The sequence below is a fragment of the Lynx rufus genome, unplaced genomic scaffold (assembly GCF_022079265.1).
Source record: "Lynx rufus isolate CCGP_SWC_20201006 ecotype Redwood Valley unplaced genomic scaffold, mLynRuf1.p SCAF_2, whole genome shotgun sequence".
NCBI lineage: Eukaryota > Metazoa > Chordata > Mammalia > Carnivora > Felidae > Lynx > Lynx rufus.
In genome coordinates, this window is record NW_025814834.1 from 128,416,641 (window position 1) to 128,439,333 (window position 22,693).

The 22,693-nt window shown below is 57.9% G+C and overlaps 1 protein-coding gene across 2 annotated transcripts; it reads right to left on the reverse strand.

The window, feature by feature from the left end:
• Positions 1-442: 442 nt before the first annotated feature.
• Positions 443-22,346, reverse strand: KCNC4 (potassium voltage-gated channel subfamily C member 4). Of its 2 annotated transcripts, none has more exons than XM_047085937.1 (4): positions 21,390-22,346; positions 9,234-10,170; positions 6,976-7,179; positions 443-936 (listed from the first exon to the last, which is right to left on the reverse strand). In XM_047085937.1, exons 1-4 carry the CDS (start codon positions 22,065-22,067, stop codon positions 875-877), a joined length of 1,881 nt encoding a protein of 626 aa, XP_046941893.1. In that variant the 5' UTR covers positions 22,068-22,346; the 3' UTR covers positions 443-874. The 2 variants fall into 2 exon arrangements, with proteins under 2 accessions (XP_046941893.1, XP_046941894.1); XM_047085938.1 differs by having other exon boundaries at positions 443-998.
• Positions 22,347-22,693: the final 347 nt, after the last annotated feature.

Here is a 22,693-nt window from a genome sequence, read left to right on the forward strand (position 1 = left end):
AAGGGGTCACCTGGCCTCTGCTATTGCACGCGTCCTCTGGCCACTGGCCAGGAAGTACAGTATTGCAACTGGTCTCCGCTTGCCCGAGGCTTCCCCTTCTCAGACCCCTGAGCCAGAGGGGCAGACAGACCCCTTCCCTGCCCGTCTGCCCAGCAGCATCTTTGAAAACAAATGGACGGAGGAGACAGAACAAAAACCCCAAAATAAAAAAAGACAAAACGCCCCTTCGGTCCAGGACACAGGTAAGGTGGAGGAGGAGTGGAAGAAGCTCCAGAGGAAGTCCCCTGGAAGTCCCCCAAAACTGGGGCGTGGGGTGGGAGGTAGAACCCCAATCTGGGGTGGGGTGGGGCCAGTGGAGCAGTGACCCCGGGGGGCAACCGGACCTTCCCCACAGACCACCGGCCACAGGGGAAGGAAACAACCCCGAGGGGCCAAGTCTGGCCTGCCTGCCCACCCCCCTCCCCCTTGGGACTGGCAGAGCCCAGACGCTCTTTCTTGGGACATTCCACACACGTGTTCAGCAGAAACAAGGAGTCAGTGAAGAAGAGGGGGGCCTGGGGGCGGGGCCTGGGCCTGGGGAGACACAGCCTAACAGAGAAGACAGACCACCAGTAGCACGTGCACCACACACGAGTATAGTACGTACGAATATAGATACTATATGTGCATATATATCTCTTCGGTGTACAACAGAACAGAACATCAGACCCAGATGGCTCTGGGCCTGGAGGGTCACATGGGAGGTTTTCCGTCAGTCCTGTGCAAACAAGGGTCTCTGAGTCTTTCCCAGCGAAAGATTCTTGCCAGGGTTCCAGAGTTTCCCTAAGCCTTTGGCTTTCTGTCTGTCTGCCTGCCTCTCTCATGTTGGTGCCGCTTAAGAGAGGGTGAGGACTTCAGCCTGGGCATAGCTGGGCGAGAGGGCGTCTTGGCAGGTCTCTGTGTTTAAAGAGCACAGGTGTGAGACACTGGGACGCACGCTTTCGGCTCAACATTGCCGTCTGGGGGGGCAAGGAGTTCAGCAAAAGAAAGGGAGAAACAAAGAATGAGATGTTAGAAGGAAGCCAGCTGCTGACCCACAGCCTGTGGGCTAAGGACTAGGCCAGGAGCAGAGCTGGAAGGCATGGGGACCCCGGGCTAAGAGGCCAGGAAGAGCAAGGATGGGTCAGCGAATGGGGTGAGCCCCTTCATCACCCCTCTGCCTACCCAGCACTAGGCCAAGGTGACTCGTAGGCCATGTTACAGCTTATCTCCATACCTGCTCACGTAACGAGCTCCAGGAATCACAAGCCCTCAGGTCTTCAAAACCCCAGTGCTGTGGGCGGAGGGATCACAGCCCTACATGCTGGCATGGAGGGAGTGGGGGACGTTCCTGGTGTGGCCTGGAGTCCAACCTGGGCGGCCCACCCCCGCATAGCTCCACCTGCCACCTACCACCTGGGGCCACTCCATTGTCCCCGGGGCGGAGGGACGGGGGTGGCTGGTGAAGAAGGTGCCTGAGTGTGCTGCCCTGTCGTGCCCAGCCACAGTTCCTCAATCTGGCAGGAACAGAGTTCTAGCAGTTGGAGGGTGGATGCCGAAGGGGAGGGTCAGGGAGGATGCACGTGTCCATCTCAGAAGAGAAGGCCAGAAAGGAGCATCTTATTGAGAAACCCAACCCTTCTCAGTGAGCCCTTCTCGGCAGCTCAGCCTCAGCCTGGAATGTCAGTGGCCTGGGCCTTCCCTTCCCCTACCCTCCCAGCGGGGGCACAGGCAGGGCGGGCAAGGAGGCTGCTGTGGGGGCAGGGATTTGGGGGTGATACTCTCTGACCAGGGCAGGGGAGGCCCTCCTCTCCCAGGAAGCTCTGTGACAGGGTAGTCTGGGCCCAAGGGGGTGACTCCTGGAGCCCCAGCCCTCGGGCTGGTACTCAGTCTCCCCTCTGACTCCCGGCCTACACTGAACAGACATCTTCCACCTCTGGTTCCAGCTCGCAGCTCTTCCCAGAAGCCCCGGGGGCTGACAAATGCCTCTAAGTTTGTCAGCAGGCCTGGTACAAACTCGTAAGGTGAACAACTCCTACCCCGGCTGCTTCCCTGCTCTGTGGGGGAGGGGGTGGGCCCCAGCTGTGAGGGAAAGGCTTCTAGAAGACAAAGTAATGGGTACAGGTCCAAGTCTACACCCAACGTGAAGCCAACCGTGCTCTCAGATTACAGGTGGAAGGGAGAGCCTTCCCCTAAGGAGGGAGGCCCAAGGTCTGGACAGGCTGAGGCCCACGTAGGCAGCTGCGTTCCTAGGCAGGGCCCCGTGTACAGTGGGTCTCTGCAAACTCCAGGACTCACTTTGCCCCTTCCCAGGGCCCTGGGAGGTCCAGAGGTCCTGAGAGGTAGCAGCCTACTCAGCCGTCCTGTTAGCTAGGTCCTCTGTTTCCCCCACGGAAGCCAGAGAACCAGGGGGGACAGGTGGGAGCCCATCTCCCAAGGCACCAGGGGCTCCAGCTTGGCACTCCTGCATCATGTCGCCCAGGGACATCTGTGCCCACCGGAGGGGTGCCATGAGCATGCCCATCCCTGTGGGAGGGAGGAGAGGGAAGGAGGAGGTGGGTACCGTGGAAACTTGGGCTCCTGACAACTTGAGGGCTGCCACAGAAATAGCCAACTCAGTTCCCCGAACCAGAAAGGCAAGTCAGAGGAGAAAATAGCTGTGGCGTCCAGGCTAAACTGGACACCTAGCTCATCACATCCCCATCAGACTCAGGACCCCTGGGCAAGGAGCCCTGCGGGGCCGGGACCGAATCCGTCCTCACGAAGGAAAAGCAGCTGGGCTCTCAGATTCAGCGATGAGACGGTGCCTAATGTCTCCATCCTGCTCCACGGGGCTTCCCAGCCCCGGTCACTGAAAGGGGCCTGTCCAGGCCACATGGATGCCGCTGTATTTTCTCATCTCTTAGCGGGAAATTTCATTCTGAGAACAAGCAGGAGACAGGCCCCACAGGCCACAGCAGGGCTGGGGTATGCCAGTACCCATCGTGAACACACTTTTCCGGAAGGGACATTCGTGTGTCTGCCCGAGGCTGAAGACAGACGGCACGGAAATGGGGGTGCTCCGGGCACAGGTTTTTCACAACAGCCAACCTCATGAAATGGTCTGACCTTTCTGCCCAGTGCACCTTCCGGGGTGGCCTCCCAATCCCCCAGCCTCCTGCCGAGTCCCTGAATTCTGTCCTTCCATTCCTATCTTTGCCCACCCTGGAAGGAGCAGATACGGACCTTAGTCATTCCCTCTACAAAGTTGCATAATCTGACTCTAAAAATTGCCAGGCGCACGGCTCCACTGTCAGGTCTAATTCCCATCAGGTGAAACAGGAAATGGCTTGGCCGAGGCCTTCTGCGTTCCTGAAGCTGAGGGGGCCCAGAGAGCCTCCCTGGCAAGCTGCTGGGGAGGGGCCGCCTGCAGCCGGCCCTGCCTGGCCCGGGAGTGGCCACGTGCGAGGGGCAGGATGGCTTCTGTCCCCACGCTTCCCCTCAGCTGCCCCTGCCCAGGGGGCACCCCTGCTCACTCAATGACTCACAAACCTGTTGTGCTCCTGGGCTCGTTAGGTAAATGAATACACTTAATTATAGAAATTAGATGAGTCTCCGGTTCTGGCAGCAATACAGAGCGCAGAGGCTGGGTGGGAGCGGCAGGTGACTCAGAGGCAGGGCTGGGAGTTTGGGGGAGCGGAGAAGGAGGGAGGAGAAACTGTCGTGGAAGCAGAGAAAGCAGCGCGGGAGAGGCACCACTGCTGGGGCGCAGATGGGGTGCGGGGCTCTGCCGCCGGGTGTCACTCCGGAGAGGAGGGCATTCCCACGCCTAGGCAGCCAATCGTGGGGCCCTAGGGACCCCCACCTGCGTGCAGGACCAGGGCTGGGGAACATCAGGCCTCCTCTCCCAGGGCGGCACGGCTCCCCTCGCGGGCCTAGCTCCCTGCACACCAGCAGAGACGCCCCACGAGACAGCCTTATTCTTGGCTGGTCTGGGTGTGGATGGACAGACAGACAGACAGAGATATTCAGTGGCAGGCTGGTTGCTGACTGAAGGCCACGAGGAATGAAAATGCATTTGCTGTGATTACGATGGGGCCCTGAGGGCAGGCAAGGCCCAGAGGCACAGGTCCTGGGTGGGGGGCTGGCACGTCCGGCTCAGGATGGGGACCGGGGAGGTGTAAGCCCTGGGCGTAATCTCCCCCTTGTTCTCAGGCTCCAGAGCTGAACATTCTGGGGAGCTGGGTGCTGTGGAGGAGAGGCTCAGGGGCCTGGATTCTCCTGCATCCCGCCCGGCTCCCTCAGGCCCCAGGAGGTATGAGGGCTGGAGGGCATGTGAGCGTGTGTGCCCGGGGGTGGGGAGAGCCGAGGGTGCCGCTAAGGGGCCGGGTGTCCAGGTGGAGGGCTGGTGAGAGGGTGGAAGGGGTGGGAGAGCGGGAGCTTTCTTGGAGGGTAGGGTGAGCTGTATCTTGATGCCAGTGGAGACAGCCCCAGACTGGTTCCAGCTGCTCCAGCTATGTTGTTTAGACTCCGGGACTTTGCGCAGCCTTGGTGAAGAAAAGGCACATGGGTCAGAGGGGCCTGCTTCCTCATCTGAGCAGCTCCGTGGGATCCATGCTCCAGGGGACCCCGCGGGGCAGTCAGCCCTGGGCTGGTTGAGGGGTCTGGCCTGCCTGGGAAAGGCTCCCTGACGTTCTTGGGCTTCCAGGTCACCTGGGCTCCAGAGGACAGATGCCAGGGCCACACAGCTGATCTCTGCCCTGTCATTGTCCCCAAGTAAGTTCCCTTCCAGCTACACATACACCCCCCAGCCTCCAGCACCTTTCTACACCATCTTCGGAAGCCCTGATCAGCACCGGTCACCATCCCCCCCACAGGGAGTTCACACTCTGACACTTGGGCAGCTATAGGCTCACAAGGGAGTCTCCGCCCGTGGCTGAAGGAGCCCTGGGCCCCCTACACCAGGTCCCACACGTAGCCCCAGTGCAGAGAAGGGAGGCACGGTCTGGCATGGGGAAAGTTGCTGAGTGCTTGCTGGGAGTTTGGCGATGCTAACTGCCACGCTTGCTTAGCAGGGCCTGTTTCCCAGCAACCCACCTGTTCCCTCTCGAAGGTCACTCTAATTGGCTGAGCTGCATGCTTGTTGCCAAGAAGCAGTGTGGAGGCATCTTGAAAATAGAGCAGCCGGGCCACACGAGCTCCCAGAGAGATCTGGCGGTGCGGTACACGCTCCCCAGCCCAGGCACGTGCCCCTCCTGCCCCGGGTGTGACCCGCTCCCCACCTCCTCACGGTCCCGCCTGACTTGTACCCTCACAGCCTCTTCCACACTGCTACTTCTGCCAAGCCCCTCACAATACTGGAGTGCAAAAAGGGCTGTCGGGCAGTCAGCTCGAGGCCTACATGGGAGGCAGGGTCCCCTCTGCCCCACATTCCGGGCCATCACTCAGCATGCTCCAGCCACAGCAAGTCTCTGGGTCTGAACCAGGACGCAGCAGAAGCCGCTGCGTGTTTGTGATGGGGGGCAGGAGAGACAGGCACATCCAGAGCCCAAGGACTGGGACACGCAGAGGACAGGGAGACCAGAGAGACGCAGAAGAGAGTGTAAATGGTCTGAGTACCTTCGACCTGCAGCCCCGTAGCTGGGGCCTCTGGGCCATCTCCTTCCAGCTGCCAGATGGCAGCTCCTGCTGGTGACACCCAACAGTACATATGCCCAGCACAGCTGGACACACACCTCTCAGCGCCTCATTAGGGTCAGGGTGCCCTGGGGATCCCGTGGGGGCAGGGGCTGGGAAGGTGCCCGTGCAGGCTGCATGAGATGAGCAGGCCAGGAGACATGCTTGGGGGGACAGAGGCATCACAGACACTGCCCCAACTCACTCAACCCAGACCTGGACTGGAGTTTGGGACAGTGAGAAGTGGCGGGGGTGGGGGGGTGTGGATTTGGTTAAGAAGTGGCCTGAGAACCCAGGGACAAGCTTTGTTTCGGGAGGAGTCAGGGTTTGTTCTGGAACTAGGTAGGGCATTTAGGCAGGTTAAGTCACAGGGACAGGGCAAGAATGACAAAAAAGTGATCAGGAACCGGGCAGGAGCACCTGCTCTTGAGACTCTTGTTCTCAGCCACTACCGACCCTCAACCATCCTCCATCATTGCTGACCCCCTTTTTGCAAGTAAGGAAGCCCTAAGTCCACGGCCCAGCTTCTGCCCTGCTCCTGCCCTGCTCCTGCCACAGCTAGGGGCCTGCCGATGAATTTCAGCCTTTCCTTACAGGAGAGGACGGGCTACTCTCCTGAACCCTCCAAATCCATCAGAGCACACCTCAGAGGGGACACAGAGTCCCTACCCATCCCTACCCCCTTCCCCACCCCTTGGTCACCTGCTGGCTCTGCCTCAAGAGGCGTGCAGAGCTGGGCTGGCCCCTCCCGGGCTCCTGGACCCCCCAGGGCAGGATGAGGAGGTCAGGCCTGTGCTAGGCTCTCCAAAGACATCACACCAGCAGCTCATTCTTATCCTGACTCCCGAAGGCTCTTGGTATCTCTCGGGACTTACTTGGGAAACCTTAGCTGTGTTTAAGGGAGGTCTAGGGAAAGTCTGGCAGTGACCCTGTGGAGCCAGGCCTCAAGGTCGTGGCAGGAACCAGAGGAAGAGGTGGTGATCAAATGGAAGGGAAAGGCAGGGGCCGCTGATTTGGCCTGCCCTTAGCCTCTAGCACTTAGTCTTTCTTCCCTGTGGCCATGGTGGGGGGCTGGGAGGGGCGTGGGTGCTAGGCTCTGTGAACCTCTGGGGGATGCCGGGGGCCTTTCTAGTCCAGGGAGTGGGAGATCAGGGTACTCATCTTAAAAGCGGGGGCACATCCAAGGCAGAGGAGATGGTGGCCAAGGCCTCAGGGGAGGAGGGGACCTTAAGGTTTGCAGGGGACACTGGGGAGACTCAGCTCCCTGGGGGCTCTCCACCTGCCCGGCCTGGGGAGCCATACCTTTCCGGACACTACCATCGGCACAGGCATAGTCCCCGGCGCTGAGCAGGAAGCAGGCGGCTGCCTTCTTGTTTTTGTCTCGGGGGCCAGAGCGTCGCAGGGCCCGGCGCTCCTCAGGGGTGGGGGCAGAGGCCAGGGGCTGGGTGAGGCCAGCTCCCTCCTCATCGGACAGCACCGCATTGGCATCGCCGTTCTGCTTGGAGTCTAAAGGGAGCAGACAGAAAGGAGGCTGTGTGAGGGGCTGCTTGGGCCTTCCTCATGGGCTCACCTGGGGGCTCTCCAATCCCAGCCCTAGAGCGTCACTCCCCTCACCTGAGGGGGCCTGGCATCTCCCTGGGAGGGCCAGCGAGTGGGCCTGGCCCTGGGGGCAGGGGGCGGAATGCCCTCCTTCCCTCTCAGCCTTGGCCTAGGGTCGTTCCCGGGACAAGGAGCCACAGATACCCCAAGCCGGGGCTCCTGAATTCTGTCTGCCGCAGGCTGTCCTAGGAGATTAGCCTGAGGCAGGCGGCCGACTCTGCTTCCTCCTTGGGGCTGGCTCAGGCTGACACTTGGATGAGTTTGCATTCCCTCAGAGAACACCCGGCTTGCTGGGATGAGGGCTGGCACCGCCAGGGTTAAACCAATAAATAGGCCTCCACGGCCATCTCTCTGGACCCCCTGTAGGCGGTTAATCTTGCTCACCAGGCACCTCAGGCAGAGTCAAGTACCTAAAGGATTTGGAGCCCTCCGCTTGGGGCTCGCCTGTCTGGGGAAGACCCTGCACAGAGGAGGCTCCAGTTCAGCTCCCACTGCTGTGGGCTCTTAGCCCCAAGCCCCTGCCTCCGTCAGGCAGCACAGTGGGCCCTTGGCTGGCTCGCTCTGAAGGCAGCGGCCTCAGCATGGGCCAGGAATGCCCTGACCACGGCCAAGTAGTTAGGGTCAGGCTGAGGTGCAGCTGACAGCAGCTGCGGGTAAGTGTGCATCCAGGAGCTGGTGCAGGGACTTGCGCATTTTGATATTAGGTTTCCCTCCGAGCTCTGAACGGGCCTCGGGGTACAGCTGAAATTCCCCGAGGCCCTGGCTGGGAGATTTCCACCCAGGGATGGGGGAAGGGGCACCACTTTGGTGGGGATGAGGGGAGCCTGAGGGGGGTTGTTCCATCAAGGCCCCCAAATGACCCCAGGGAGTGAGTAGCCCCAGCATGTACTACCGCCACCCCCCAACAGGCCATAGGTGAGTGTTATGAGTCAGGCACCCCTCTGGAGAGTGAGTCCCACTTTGCCCCCAGAGTTTGGCCAAAAGCTGCTACCTTTGTCTCCTGGCCCACCCCCAGCCTCCCGATGGCCTGGCGTCCAAGGGCTGCCCAGGCGAGGAATCCCAGACCTCCCTCCGGAGCCCCTCCCACCACACTTAGGCTCCGGCTCTCCAGCCTAACTCCAAGTTTCTGTGGGGTAAGCCGATTTCCTTTCCCCTCTCTTGATGTAGGTGGAAGCAAGCTTTCCAGGGGTGGCCTTTCCCATCCTTGAAGAACAGGATCCAGACCCGGAGGCCCTCCCCCTCCAGGGTGCAGAAGCCATTTCTTCTACCCTTCCTTTTCCCCTGCCCGACACTGTCTGGGCTACTCCCTCTCGGTTCCCTCCCATCCCATGTTAAACCCCGAGCCGAGGACTCAATCTAGCTTGTGCTGAACAGAAGGCAGCCTCCCACTGCTGTTACGTTATCACATTTATTAGGCCAAGAGACATCAGACTCCAACGTTTGGAAAGAAATGATTCATGTGTTGATGCACCTTGGCAGAACAGCTGCCCTGCTCTCTAGCTAACAACGACAGCGCCTGATGCTTGTAGAGTGGTTTTCACTTCTCCAAATACTCTCAGATATGTTATTCATTTGGGTCTCCTCAAAGTCTTGGGGAGTAGGAGATGACTCCCATTTTACAGGTGAAGAACCTATGATCAGAGATGGTTAGTGACTGGCCTCAGGTCACACAGCACCGTGGCCAAGATGGTACTTGAATTCACAGCCCCGTGCACCGCCCGCCGCAGCCTAAATTGGGTGGTAAACTCACCCCACAGACCCTAATTTCAGAAAGCTATTGGAAAACCAGGAGAGAGAGAGATTTGGCCTCGGCACTTTCTGCTTTTAAAGACACATCTTACACACTTAGGGCAGCCCGGGACAATAAAGGACAATCCCAAGTCCCAAGGGCTGAGGTTCACTTGGGGACTCCCTCCACCACTGGAGGGGAGGTGGCTTTCCTTCCCAACCCCCAATCTCACCTGCCCGTTTCCTCTCAACCATACCCTCTTCTGGGGCAGGGGGGCTGGTATCACTGTAGGTGCTGTCCCGGGGCGAGGTCTCCTCAGACTTGCAGTAAATGGGTGACTCAAGCTGGGGTGGCCGGGGCACGTGCTTCTTTCTTTTTTTAGGCAGCTTCTGCTTGGCCATGGCCAGGGAGTAGTACATGCCGAAGTTGTTGACGATGACCGGCACGGGCATGGCGATGGTGAGCACACCAGCCAGTGCACACAGCGCCCCCACCAGCATGCCCGACCACGTCTTGGGGTACATGTCCCCATAGCCCAGCGTCGTCATGGTGACCACCGCCCACCAGAAGCCAATGGGGATGTTCTTGAAGTCGGTGTGGTCGTTGCCCCGTGGGTCGGAGGGCCTGGCGCCAATGCGCTCGGCATAGTAGATCATGGTGGCGAAGATAAGCACGCCCAGGGCCAGGAAGATGATGAGCAGGAGGAACTCATTGGTGCTGGCACGCAGGGTGTGGCCCAGCACGCGCAGCCCCACGAAGTGGCGTGTGAGCTTGAAGATGCGCAGGATGCGCACGAAGCGCACGACGCGCAGGAAGCCCAGCACGTCTCGGGCTGCCTTGGAGGACAGGCCGCTCAGCCCCACCTCCAGGTAGAAGGGCAGGATGGCCACGAAGTCGATGATGTTGAGCAGGTTCTTGACGAAGTCTAGCGTGTCAGGGCAGCACACGATGCGCACCAGGAACTCCAGTGTAAACCACAGCACACACACGCCCTCGATGTAGGTCAGGATGGGCTCTGTCTCCACCTCCCGCCGGAAGTGCACGCTGGTCGTGTTCCCCACTCGGTGGATCTCTGTCACGTTGCGGTCAATGTTGAAGGCCTCGTGGGTCTCCAGACAGAAGGTGGTGATGGAGACCAGGATGAAGAAGAGAGAGGCGAAGGCCACCACCTGCGGGCGAGGAGGAGAGTGGGGCGGTTGTCAGGGATGGACGGGCGCCGTCCTGTTTGTGGAGAGTGAGGGCATGGGTCACCGGAAGGAAGGACGTTAGATGGTGAGAGGCGGGATGAAGGTAGTCGTGGGCTGGAACTCCCTCCTCAGAGGGTCTTTACCCATCTGCTCGGGTATTTTAAGGTAATTCTTCCCAATCTTTGTCACGGCACACAGAAGAGACAGGCTGCTTCTGGCTGGAGGCAACTGGACAGGAAACTATACTATTGCCTACGATGCGCCCCCCCCCCCCCCCCCGCCCTTAATGCTCTGGCTCCGCCCACTGCTGACTCTGGCCCCGCCTCCTGCCTAGCTCCGCGCCCCTGTAGAAGGGTCGTGCCTTAAAGCTTCTCAAACTGTAATGGGTATATAAATCATCTAGGAATCTTGCTAAAATCTGATTCTGATTCTGATTCAGGGCCAGGGTAAGGCCTGTGATTCTGCATTTCTAACAAACTCTCAGGAGAGGCTGCTGGTCCACAGACTACACTTGTAGTAATTAGGCTTTAGGGGCAGTGGTCCTCAAAGTGAGGTCCCGGACCAGCTGCAGGAGCAGCAGCACTTGGGAACTAGTTAGAAATGCAAATTCTTGACGCCGTAAACTTACTGAATGAGAAATACTGAGGGTAGGGCCCAACTATCTGCTTTAACAAACCTTCCAGGTAATTCTGATGCACGCTAAGTTTTGAGGTCCACTGTGTTAGGGATATGCCCAGAGAGAGGGCCTGGAGGGAATGAGTCCGGGCCTCTTTCTGCCAGCTGAGTCTTAGAACTCCAGCCACGACCCCCCACCTCCTCAAGTCCCAAGTCCCAGCCCCTCTCTACTACCTTGCAGCTTAGAATGTCCCAGCCAAATGCCCAGACAGTGAGAAGTGTCTGAAGGAAGGTAGCACGTTCCATAACAGGAGACAAGGGGGGTCTGCCCAGAATAACCACCCCTCCCCTTCCCGACACCTGGCATTTCCTGGGACACTGAGCTCCAACAAAAAATAAACTGCACCCACTGGGATCGGAGTGTGGCAGGGGCTGATCCAGACGGCTCGGATCTCGGGTAGAATGATGACAGTGGCACCCGGCAAAGGAACAGCTAGGTTTAAGTGTCCAATCATTATGAATGGAGATGAAATGCATGTGTAATAACACCAATTACAGAACCCTCATCTGTTATTCATGCAATGCCATTCACCACTGTCGGGGCACCTGTTGCTGGGGTCTCCGCCCCCTGCTGCTGCCTGTCCTGCTCCGTGCGTGGGGATGAGCTTCCTCCCTGGGCAGAGGGCCAAGCTTAAATAGGTGGACGGGGAAGGACTGTGGCCCCATGGCCACTTGGCAATCCCCACACACTGACTTCCACCTGGCCATGGCTAATGGTGCCCCTCAGGGATGCTTTCCTCCCTGAGAGTCTGCATGAGAGAGGGGGAGAAGGCACACCTTGTTCTTAGTATTGCAAAACACCAATGGAGAATACAAGGGAAGCTGGGAAAATGAAACAGCAGCACCTCCGGGGCTTCTGGAGCAGAAGCAAGTCTGAGAGAACTTTGGGAATGAACATCCATTAGCTGTCTGTTTTGTCCTGGCACAGCTGGGCACTTGGTACGTGTTACCGCCTTTGGTCCTCCCTGTGACCCTGTGAGGTAAGTCTCATCATCTCCTTTTAAGGAGGAGGAACTAAGCATCAGAGAGGTTTAAACGCTTGCCTAAGGTCACATAGCCTAGAAGGGTTGGAAACCAGACTTGAACTCAGAACTGTTTACCTTTGGAGGCTGTACCTTCTCTTCACACCGCACTGCCTTCACCACCTCCCAGGCACGATCAATTCACAGACCCAGGAAAGTCCTCTCTGAACTGTCAATAGTGTTCCTAGCCAACTCCTTGATGACTACTATTTTACCCTTAGGGTTGTGTACCTTGGACTTAAGACAGACACTCATTGCACAGTAACACATCTTATTTACACTTGACCATGGACAGGTTGATCAAATGCAGCAAGGAAGGAGAACGGAGGTAGCAGACCACTTTCCCCACTTGAACAACTCTGCCTGGAGCTTTTCCTGTTTGTGTCTCTCCTATGAAGGTAAATTTCAAGTTCCTTTTCTGATCTCTCTCTCTCTTTTAAGTTTATTTATTTATTTGAAGAGAAAGAGAGAGACCCCAAGCAGGCTCCACGCTATCAGCACAGAACCCGATGTGGGGCTCGATCTCACGAACCATGAGATCATGACCTAAGCCGAAATCAAGAGTCACGTGCTTAACCGACTGAGCCACCAAGGTGCCCCTGATCTCATTTTTCTTCCCCGAGAAAGGTGCTATCAAGGCAATACAGACCGATGTGGGTATGAGGTAAACGGCTCCAGCCTGGGGGCTCTCCGTGGCCATCCAGAGATGAGCTGGTGGTGGCACCTGTTGAGTGGCCACCGTGATGCTGGGAACCGACTCCGGGCACTGCTCCCATCCCCAGCAGCAAAAGGGGTGGGGTAAGGCGTGGAGACGGCATACCCTAGCTCTGCCAGGAAGCATGGGAAGCAGGAGCCTGCTCTCTCCGAGGAAAAATTAGCCAGGAGAGTTGGCCCACCTGGGAGCCGAGCGTGAAGTTAATTAGTGATTTGGAAAAACAAGTTCAGGAAGAGCTGCCAAGGGGCTGAGCAGAGGGCACAGAGAGGGGAGAAGGGGAGGGAGGGCAGTGTGCCGGCCACCCTCTTACCCACAGGGCCAACGAGCCGGCCTTGGTGCCTTCCTCACTGGCGTCCGGGCTCCTTCTGCAGCCGCCCAGTAAGTACAAACCACCCCTCCTGCCTTAGGGAACAGCCCCCTGAATTCCTGCAGTGTCCACTCACTTCTGCTGTTTTTCCTTAGAGCTGTTGCAACTATTTCCTCGTACCACTCACCTCGGCCCTCCCAGGAGATGGGGCTGATAAAGGGTAGCCACATGTGCCCATTTCCCAGGCACGAGAAAGGGCAAATGACTCGCTCAGGATCAGGCAGAGGCCAGGTCCCCTGACTCTCAGCTCAGAGTTCTTTCCACTTGGTCCTCTAACCAAACAGTCCACTCCTCTTTGGTGACATCTTCACGGGGTCTCAGTCTCCCCTGTGACCTCTCGAGGGCTGGCAGCAGGTGCAAGGCAGGCCCCAGAAAGCCCCCCCTTCCCCAAGGAGACAGGCACACCACCTGAGGCTGAGCTGGGACAGATGCAGGCACCTGGGCTCTGGTGTGTTGCCCCAGGTGGGTCCTGAGGTTACAGGTTCCCCTGTCGGGCCCCAATGATTCCTTTCTCCCTAGGTTATTCCTGAACTGAATTATTTTGTAAGCAGTGGTCCTAAGCAAGTGCAATCAAGGCCCTTCACCTCCAGCAGCAGGGACACTGTTTTTTTTTTCTCCCACTCTATTTATTGGGGGCTTCCGGGGACAAAAAAGGACCGAGGAAGGAGGCAGTGGCTGCAACAGCACCCAATTTAGACATCAAGGCCTTGAGCTGGAGCCTTCTGAGCGGCCCTTGCTGGGCCATCCCATACAGCTAGTGGGGTACACTTGTACCTCCTTCCCACGGTACCTGCTGGGCAGAGACTGAGGACAAAGAGCTAAGGAGCCCTGGGGTCAGACTGCCTGGGTCCCTCATCCTGGCCCAGCCACTCACTAGGTAAATGCTGCACTTTGTACGGGTCTCTCACTACAAAATGGGGCCAGCACTAGCTCCCAGCCAGGGGTGTGGGCATGGTCTCCAAGGACCCTTACATGCAGCTTCTGAGAGGCTGAGTTGGACCTGGAGCCAGAAACATCACAAACATCTTTGCTTTTTAGAAGGAAACGGACCCCAGGAGCTCACCCAGTTCAATTCCCTTTCTGCTGGTTTTGCAACCAAAGAAACCGAGGCCTGGGGAGAAGGGACTTGCCCCGGTTCCCATGGTGGAAGATGTCAGTTCTTTCCATGCTACCTGAGGACACGGGACATAGATTCTGCTGGAAGTCAAAACTGCCCAAGCGGAAAATTGCTTATGTGATCTGGTTTGGCCAGCAGCTACGCTCCTCCCCGCTGGAAGGATGCGGGAGGGTCTCACCACCCTGGACAGGAGGTTCCGAGCCTCTGTGCTGGAAAGCACCGCCCCTTCCAGCTTCCTGCTCCATGGGCTCCCCACACACAGGCTGGCTGTAGCCTGTGGGGGACCCACCTGTCCGGAGACCCAGGTGTTTTGGCTGGTGAGTCAGCCCTGTTATCAGCCTCCTTCACCAAGCTCATCCTAAAACTGCCGATGGTAGGAATCTCAAGTCACGTGCTTCTGGGTACAAGCTGGTCTCTGCTACTCACTGCCTGAGAGACCTTAGGCAAATTTCTTAACCTCTCTAAGCCTTAGGGTCTTTGCCCATAAAATGGAGATCTTTGCCCATAAAATGGCCTACTATCTGCCAGGCACTGTTCTGGGCGCTGGGGAACAGCAGGAAACAAAACAAACACCCCTGCCCCTTAGGCCTTACATTCTAGGAGAAGGAAACCATCAACAAATAAGCAAATACACATAGTATGCCAGATGGTATAAGTGTCAGGAAGAAAAATAAAGAGGAAAGGAGGTAGAGTATGAGGAGGAGGGAACTATTTCATTTTCTTTTTAAACTATTTTTTTCAATTTGTTTTGAGAGAGAGAAAGAGCACGTGCACGCGCACGTCGGGGAGGGGCAGAGAGCGCGAGGGAATCCCAAGCAGGTTCCGTACTGTCAGCACAGAGCCCTATGCAGGGCTCGAACCCACGAACCATGAGATCATGACCTGAGCCGAGATTAAGAGTTGGACGCTTAACTGACTAAGCCACCCAGGTGAGCGGAGGGACCTATTTCAAATAGGGTGATTAGGCAAGACCTCAATGCCAAGGTGACACATCTAAGCAGAGACCTGAAGGAGTGAGGAAGTGAGTTATATGAAGATCCAGGATACCTGGAGAGGCAGAGGGAACAGGCACTGCAAAGGACCTGAGGCTACAGAGTGCTTGATGTGTTGAGGGGGATGAGAACAGTACCCACTTTATAGGGCTGTTTTGAGGATTAAAAGAAATGATATTTGTAAAACTCAGCACAGAGCCTAGAGTGTCTCAAGAATCTGGCACAGGCTGGGTCGGGGGGGTAGGGGGGAGGTGACAGACACCAGTCATTGGGAACTGAATACAATCAGCGGGGGCAGGGGAGGGGGGCCCAAGGAGAAAGGGCCAAGGAGACAGATGGACCGATAAACATAAGAAGACTCATGCCCAAAACCTATATTAAGGATGAAGTGTAGGAGAAGAGAAATCTGAGAACACAGCCAAAGACACTTGCAGAGAAGATCGGTGGGGATGGGATGAGGCGCTGAGGCTTCCGGGGAAGTGAGGTCCTAGAGCCCAGGCAGCGCTGTAAAAGGAGCGAGCAGCCCTGCGGGCTCAGAGGCAGGAAAAGAGAGAAAACGTGTCAGGCAAAGCATCTCTGAGCTGTCCCTAGGCTCCTGAGTGAGGGCCTCAAAGTGCAGGTATCAGCCTAGCGACCCCTGTTCCTCTCCTTTCATGGGCTCCCCTGGGAGCAGACCCTGGCCCTGGGACCTCCTATCCTGGTTCCAGGGGCCACAGCCCGCCGCCACCTATGCCCCCCTTCTGCCAAGCCAGCACGTGGGGCTTCTCAGGGCCTCTGGGCTGCCGGGAGCTGATGAGTCCGGCCCCAGAAGGAATTCATTCCAGCCCAGATCGCCGGCCAGGAACATGCCCAGCCAAATGCGATTCCTGGCTGTTGCCTATCTGTGTTCCGTGCTGTCCTATCTCTGCCGGGGCCGGTCGCCTGGCGAGAAAATTCGCCCCTTCCTTAACTCCGCATGGTTAAAGCACTACTCACGGTGAACGTTTATTTATTTATTTATATATTTATTTATAGCCTGCCTCCTTCTAAAAATTATTTAAGAGAGCTAAGTCATTATCCTGCAGGGCCTATCCAGCTTAACTTCTATTTCCTCCTTGAGGCTTCCCTGCCGGCCAACCATCCCCCCACCTCGCTTCACTTCACACAGAGGTGGGATTTATGGCTTTTTCCTCTCACCTCCTGTGGGGCTTTATTCTTTAAGAGTACTGTGGCACCTCTCATGATCCATCTTGTGTTATTACTATTTCTTGTCACCCAATTTCCTTCAACTGCCACCGACTCCACCTGACCTAGCTCCCTTTAGGAACAGGGACCATGTCTGACTCGTCTCTGTATTTACAGGGCCCAGCCTGGTGTCCGGCATGTGATAAGTTCCCAATAAATGTTTTCTGAATGACTGGAGCCAAGGGGACTGCCTACTTCCTCTCCAGGTCCTGGGGAACCTGTCACGAGGAGGAGACGTGGCCAGCCCCACTAACTCGGGCTAGAGGTGACCGAAATGCCCAGGAATACCTCCAGGCACATGGGCTCTCAGACTCTGTGGCTTTCCAGGGTGGGCCAAGGCCACTGCCTGATGGGGCCCCCTGCCAGAGGCTGGGTAAACATCACCCAGCCTGAGAAAAACCCAAAAAACCCTAGCAGGGAGCTGGGCCAGAGGCTGTGGTAGGCTGGGTGCCCAGGAACAAGGATGGCCTGAACGTCCTGGTGCCCAGCACACCGGGTTCGGAGTGAGGGCAGGACAATGTCCACGGGTGGAGGCAAGGAGCCTGGGGGCTCCCCGTTCCCAAGCCCCAAATGCCTGGCTCTGTTCCTGCCCATTCCTCCCTCATCTCCCCAAAATAGCCCAAGTTTATTTCAGCCCCTCCCCCACTTTACACCCCACCCCAAATGGTGACAAACAGAAACACCTCATTATCCAGAGACAAGATGTTCAGAGGCAAATGTTGGTCTGTTCAGAACAAAAAAGAAAAACACAAAACAGACCCAGGAAGAGACTGCCTCGGGACAGGGTTGGGGGACAGGCCAGGGCACCGAGCCTCCCAGGCTTGGCTTCTTGGCTCTCCCTAGCCCAGCCGGCTTGGGACCAGGGGGTCCTGCCCACCACCCAGCTAGTCCCAGTCAATGCCCATGTCAGAGAAGCTGGGGGGCCTTCAGAAAGGATAAGTAGGAACAGAGCTCTGCATTTTCTTCCAAGAAGGCCTCCATTTCACTCCTCTGCCGGGCCAGGGGACACCTCGTCACCTCTCGTAACTAAGTCCCCTTTCTTTTTGTTCTATGCGAGTCCCACAGTGAGAAAAAACAGAGAGCAAGCTCGGATGTGAGCAATTCTAGGGAGTGAGGGGATGGGAGCTTTAGTTCGGAGGAGGAAGTGAAGGGAGGGATGGCAGGAGAGCAGAAGGCCCCCTCTGGGGCCCCCTAAAGTCAGCGGCCTTTTCCGGGCAAGAAGGCACAGGAGGCGGCTGAAGCTGTGGCACAAGCACAGAAGTGGGTTCACAAGATCTGGGTTTGGAGCCTAGTTCAACCACCAGCTGTGTGAGCAAGCCCCTCTGGGCCTCAGTTTCCCTCAGTGTAGACTGAGGTTAATGATCCCTGCCTCACAGAGGCCAGACGAGATACTAGAACAAAGCAAAAGTGACCTGATACGCAGTGGGTGCTCAGTGAAAACCCAGCTCCAGCTGCCTTCCTGGGACAGTAGGGATCCTTGGGCCACATCCTCTACTCGGAAGGGGAACATTATGGGAAAACGAATCCAGGTACTGATTTAGCCGAAGGAGAACGACTATCCTCCTTTTTCTTTTTTTTTTATTGTTTTTAAGTTTTATTTATTTTCAGGGAGGGAGAGAGAGCATGAGCAGGGGAGAGGGCAGAGAGAGGCAACCAGGCTCCGTGCTGCCAGCGTGGAGCTCAATGGGGGCTTGAACTCACAAACCGTAAGATCATGACCTGAGCCGAAATCGAGTTGCATGCTTAACCAACTGAGCCACCCAGGCGCTCCAAACCACTATCGTTCCTAACAGGACTGATAACAGCTGAAGTCAGTCTAACCCCTGGGTCCTCAAGAGGTTGGGAGTGAAGGGAGGGGAGTGTCCTAGGGTCCTGTTCCTCGGGCCTCCTGTGTGCCCTCAGCAAATAAGGAAGGCCTTATTCTACCAACCTCCTTGCTGCCAAAACCCTGCTGGTCCCCCTCAGTCTGGCAAGCCACCCTGGCTGTGGCTGAGGCTGGGACTGTGGGCGCTGGGCAGGTGGGGACAGAACCAGCCTGCCCCATGCCTGCTTTCCCACACCAGGCCACAGAAAGAGAGCCACCAAAGCCCCGCCACGGGCCTGGCCACCGTGAGGGGAGCAGGGGTGAGCACCCTGACTGACCTAGAGCCTGCCTGAATGGGAACAGCTCTGCGGGCCAGGCCAGTAGCTACGCAACAGGCTCCACAATCAGTTGAGTTCACTTTCCGTTTGTATCTGTTTTGCTCCTGTCATAACACACTACCCAACTGGCCAGCTGGGTGCAAACCGACGCCTGGGGCGGGCCCTGCCCCTCTGCCCTACTGGCCTTCAGTGGGCACCCCGCGTCCACGGCTGATGCTGCAGGCCCCAAGTAGGGAGGGTATGCACAGACCCAGTGGACAATACTTGCTGGAATGGCAGTGTTATTGGCCGCAGGTAAACAGAGTGAGGAGGGCACGGCCCCAGATCGCCTACGCCCCAGGCCCTTAGACCTTGAGGGGTGGCAGAGTAAATGTCCCTGCTGATGTCCCCATCTGCCCCTGGGTTTTCTGATGTCATCCACAGGAAGTACAGAACCTCAGAACACCTTCCAGGCCAGAATAAGAAACAAACCACCCCTTCACCTCCAAAACAGCCTCGTTCAGTGGAAAGAACATGTTGCAATCGGAGGAGCAGGGGCTTTGACTCACAGCACGCCACTATCTGGCTGTGTCATCTCAGGCAAGATGTTTACCCTCTCACAGGCCCAATCTACTGAATGGGGAGGAGATCTCCACCGTTAAGTTGATTGGGAGGACTAGAGATTAATGTAAGTACCTGCATGGCATACTCAAACCAAAAGCCATTAGCAATTTTTTAACAATTACGTATTCTCACTTGTCTGTCCCAGGAACAGCTGAATTGAAGGCTTGCTTCTGCCTGGTGCTCCTCAGCAGGAAGCAAGTCGACTTTTGGCATGAGTGCCATTAAGCTCCACATAGCTGTTCACATCAGTGTTACCGACCAGAAAGTTGGAATCTAAGGGAGGTTCCTGCTCTGCCCTTAAGTGTCTTTGACGGCATCGAACACCTCTGGATCGTGGTTTCTTCATCGCTTCAGTATTAGAATTAACCCTGCCCGGCCCCGAACTCCTGGCCTCGGCTGGAATGCCCTGGCGGATGTGATTCCACATCAAACGGGCAAAAGTATCTCGGGCTCCTGGAGAAACTCAAGAGGTCAACTAGGCTCTGCATTTATTCAATGAGCCCCCAGGCCGGCCAACCCTGGGGTTTGTTGAGCAGAAGGTAAACTCATAGATGGCACAGCCCCTTGGAATCCAAGAGAGAAGCAGCAGAGATGAAAAGTTTCCCAGAGGACCCAGAATGCTCAGGAACAGGACCTAGCTCCCCTAACCACATCATTTCATTTCTGCCTCCCTGCCTTGTCCCCTTTCCCCATTTCTAGGAAGCCAAATCTACTGCCTCCCCCTAGCCCCAACTTAAAAAGAGCCTGAATTAGCCCGTACCTGTTGCTCTCCCCTAGTACCCACAGCCAACAGCAGACACTGGCAGGGTTAGTGAACTGCATGAGAAGCCCCCAGAACTCACAGCAGACCCAGGCCAGGGCATCATTTGGGCTGATCTAAGGGCTGTAGGGAAGAAACAAAGGCAGCTCCTGGCCCCAACTTCCCTCTCAGTCCTGACAAAGGGGTCTGCCTTCCGGGGGCTGCCCTGGGATGCCTTGGCCACCAAGACCTCTGTTCCTCCCAGGCCAGAGATGTGTCTGCCCTGGTCTAGCGTTAACACCAGCCTGGCCCGCCATGCAGCCCCCCTTCCCAGCCTCCTGCCCTCCCCTGCGTGGGGAAGTGGAACTTTCCCTTCCATGACCTGGTTGAGGCCCAGCACAGGAGGGGCCAGGGAGGGTGGCAAGGGCTCTGAGACTCATTAATAGGATGACTTGGGATGCCAGAGGTGAGGAACAGCCAGGCTTTAGGCTGCCAGCCATGAAGCCAGGCACCAGCCTCCGGGGTTCTCTCTCTCTCTCTCTCTCTCTCTCTCTCTAAAGAATCTGAAGCCATCCTTCATGGTTGTTTTTTTTTTTTTTTAAGCCGTCCAAGTATATCCCCATCCCTCCAATCCCTTTCACCTAAGGGGGGGTAGGAGAAACTGGACTGACCTGGGGAGGAGGTGGTGGGATAGGACTAGATCTATGCCACCCTCTTCTCCCCCCCACATACCCATTTCAGGCAGTAACCCGAACCAGGGCTTTCTGGGAAGCCAATCTGTGCCGCAGCAGGAAGAAAAGAAGTGGCAACAAATTTGGGATCATCACAGGCAGCCTGTGGCTGGCCACTGACCGCGGGAGCCTGCATCACCCAGAACATTAGGCCCTTCCTGTCTAACTGAAGCCAAGACATCCCAGGTGACCAGGAAGCCTTAGGGGCATGGCAAGGGGCAGACATCTTGACTTATCTCCCTGAAAAAAGGGCTCACCAGAAACCTGGATGAGAGGCCTGCGTTCCGGTCCCAGCCCTGCCTGGGCTGGAGCTGGTGTCCCTCTACAGAACTCATACTTCACAGCGTACCCGGCTGCCCAGAGCATTTAAAGGAGGTGGCACCCATGGAAGAAGCTAACACATGGGCCTGCCACAGAGTAGGCGCTTAGCACACCCAGTTTTCTTCCCCCAAACCCTGACTCAGGCAGGAGGCCTAATTCCAGCTCTCCAGGCCGCTGGCCCTGTGGAGGAGTGGGGGGTAAATGAAGAGAGGCAGCCTGTGCAGAGAAGGGGGAGGAAGAGCTCAGCTAAGGGCAACCCACTCCCTCGGAGGGGATGCGGCAAAGCAGGCAGCTGGGATTAGGTCCAAGTAGTAAGTCAAGTGCGTGTAATCTCCTGATGAGGCGTGCAGGAGAGAGGGTATGTGTGTGGGGGGGAGGGGGGAGGGGGCGGGGGGGGTGAGTCCCCTGGGGTTCCATGGAAGACAGAGGGAATTGGGAGGGAGGCAGTGGTAAAGGTAAGTCAGTCTCGGCCCAGCCCGCTCCTCCCGGCCCCCATCCCCACCACCACGGGTACTTACACACCCGAGAGGAGGCTCAGGTTCCTGTCACTCACCCTGGCCGCCCGGGAGGAGTAGGGATCTTCGAAGAGCGCCCACATGCGGGGCTGCCAGCCACGGCAGCCCCCCGACCCCGCGCCGGAGCCTGCACCTCCCTCATGGGGCCCCAGGCGCTGCAGGGCCAGCTCCCGCTCATCATCGCCGGCCTCGTCGCCGGTCCCTGCGCCACCGCCGCCTCCGTCCGGGCTCTCGAAGATATCGAGCGCCTCTTCGGCATCGCGGTGCTGCCGGTAGGTCATCCAGCAGCAGGGCTCCACGTCGGTCTCGTCGATGCCCCAGAAAGTGAGCTCCTCCTCGAAGAGCGGCCCACACACGTCGGCGGGGCAGTGCAGCTTGCCGGTGCGGTAGTAGTTGAGCACGTAAGCAAAGACGCCCGGGTGCCGGTCGAAGAAGAACTCGCAGCTCCCGCCGCCGCTGCTGCCGCTGCTGCCTGCACCGCCGCCATCGGACTCGGGCCGGCCCCCGCCGTCGGGATCCGCCAGCCAGGCGAGGCGGGTGCCCGGTAGGGTGCGCAGGGTGCTGCGGTAGGTCTCATGTCGCGTGCCGCCCACGTTGATGATGATCTTCTCCGACGCCTCGCCCTTGGCCATCTCCTCCTTCAGACATGTTTTGGACGGAGGCTTGTTCCCCGACTTGCGCCCACGGTAGGAGGAGACACACACCGAGCTGATCATAAGAAGCGCTGCGGGGCTTCGGCTTGGGGCGGCCGCTGCCCTCCAAACACCCTTCCCAAGGAGGCAGCGTCAGACGGGGGAGGGGGAGGAGACGAGGAGGAGGCAGGAGGCGGCGGCGGCCCCCTCTGCGGCTTGGCCCTGCCCCTGCCTCCCCCCGGGGCGCGGAGCAGGAGGAGTTGGGTTTCTCCGGTGCACAGGTGGTTGGGGTTTGGGCAGGCAGCTCCGGCGAGGGAGGCAGGAGGGAAAAGGCGAGCCGAGGACCCAAGCGAGGGGCCCGGGGAGGCAGGAACAAGCCCTCACGCTCCCCGGCTAGGACTGGACACTCAGATGCTCGGGCCCCCGGACACGCCCCCCCCTTTCACCCTCAAAAGGCGAGTTAGCGCACAGTCCAGGCTCACTGCGAAGGTCTGGGGCGCGCGCGCGCTCACACTCACACTCACAGGGGCCACCCTCCGGCTCCCGAGTCCCGGGAGCGGCCGGCTTCCCCGCGGCGGCGGCAGCGCAGCAGCAACAAGTCCTCGGAGCGGCTGCCGGGGCCGAGCCGACGCTCTTAAGGCAGCCGGCGGAGCTCCGCGGGCCCGGGCTGCTTGCGGTCAACACGAGGCGGCGGCGGCGGCATGTGGCCT

Coding starts and splice junctions, on each gene's coding strand:
- KCNC4 (XM_047085937.1), bottom strand. CDS start 22,067: ATGATCAGCTCGGTGTGTGTCTCCTCCTACCGTGGGCGCAAGTCGGGG. Junction 10,171..21,389: donor ACTCCTCCCGGGCGGCCAGG/GTGAGTGACAGG, acceptor CCTCGCCCGCAG/GTGGTGGCCTTCGCCTCTCT. Junction 937..6,975: donor CGATGGTAGTGTCCGGAAAG/GTATGGCTCCCC, acceptor CTTTAAACACAG/AGACCTGCCAAGACGCCCTC.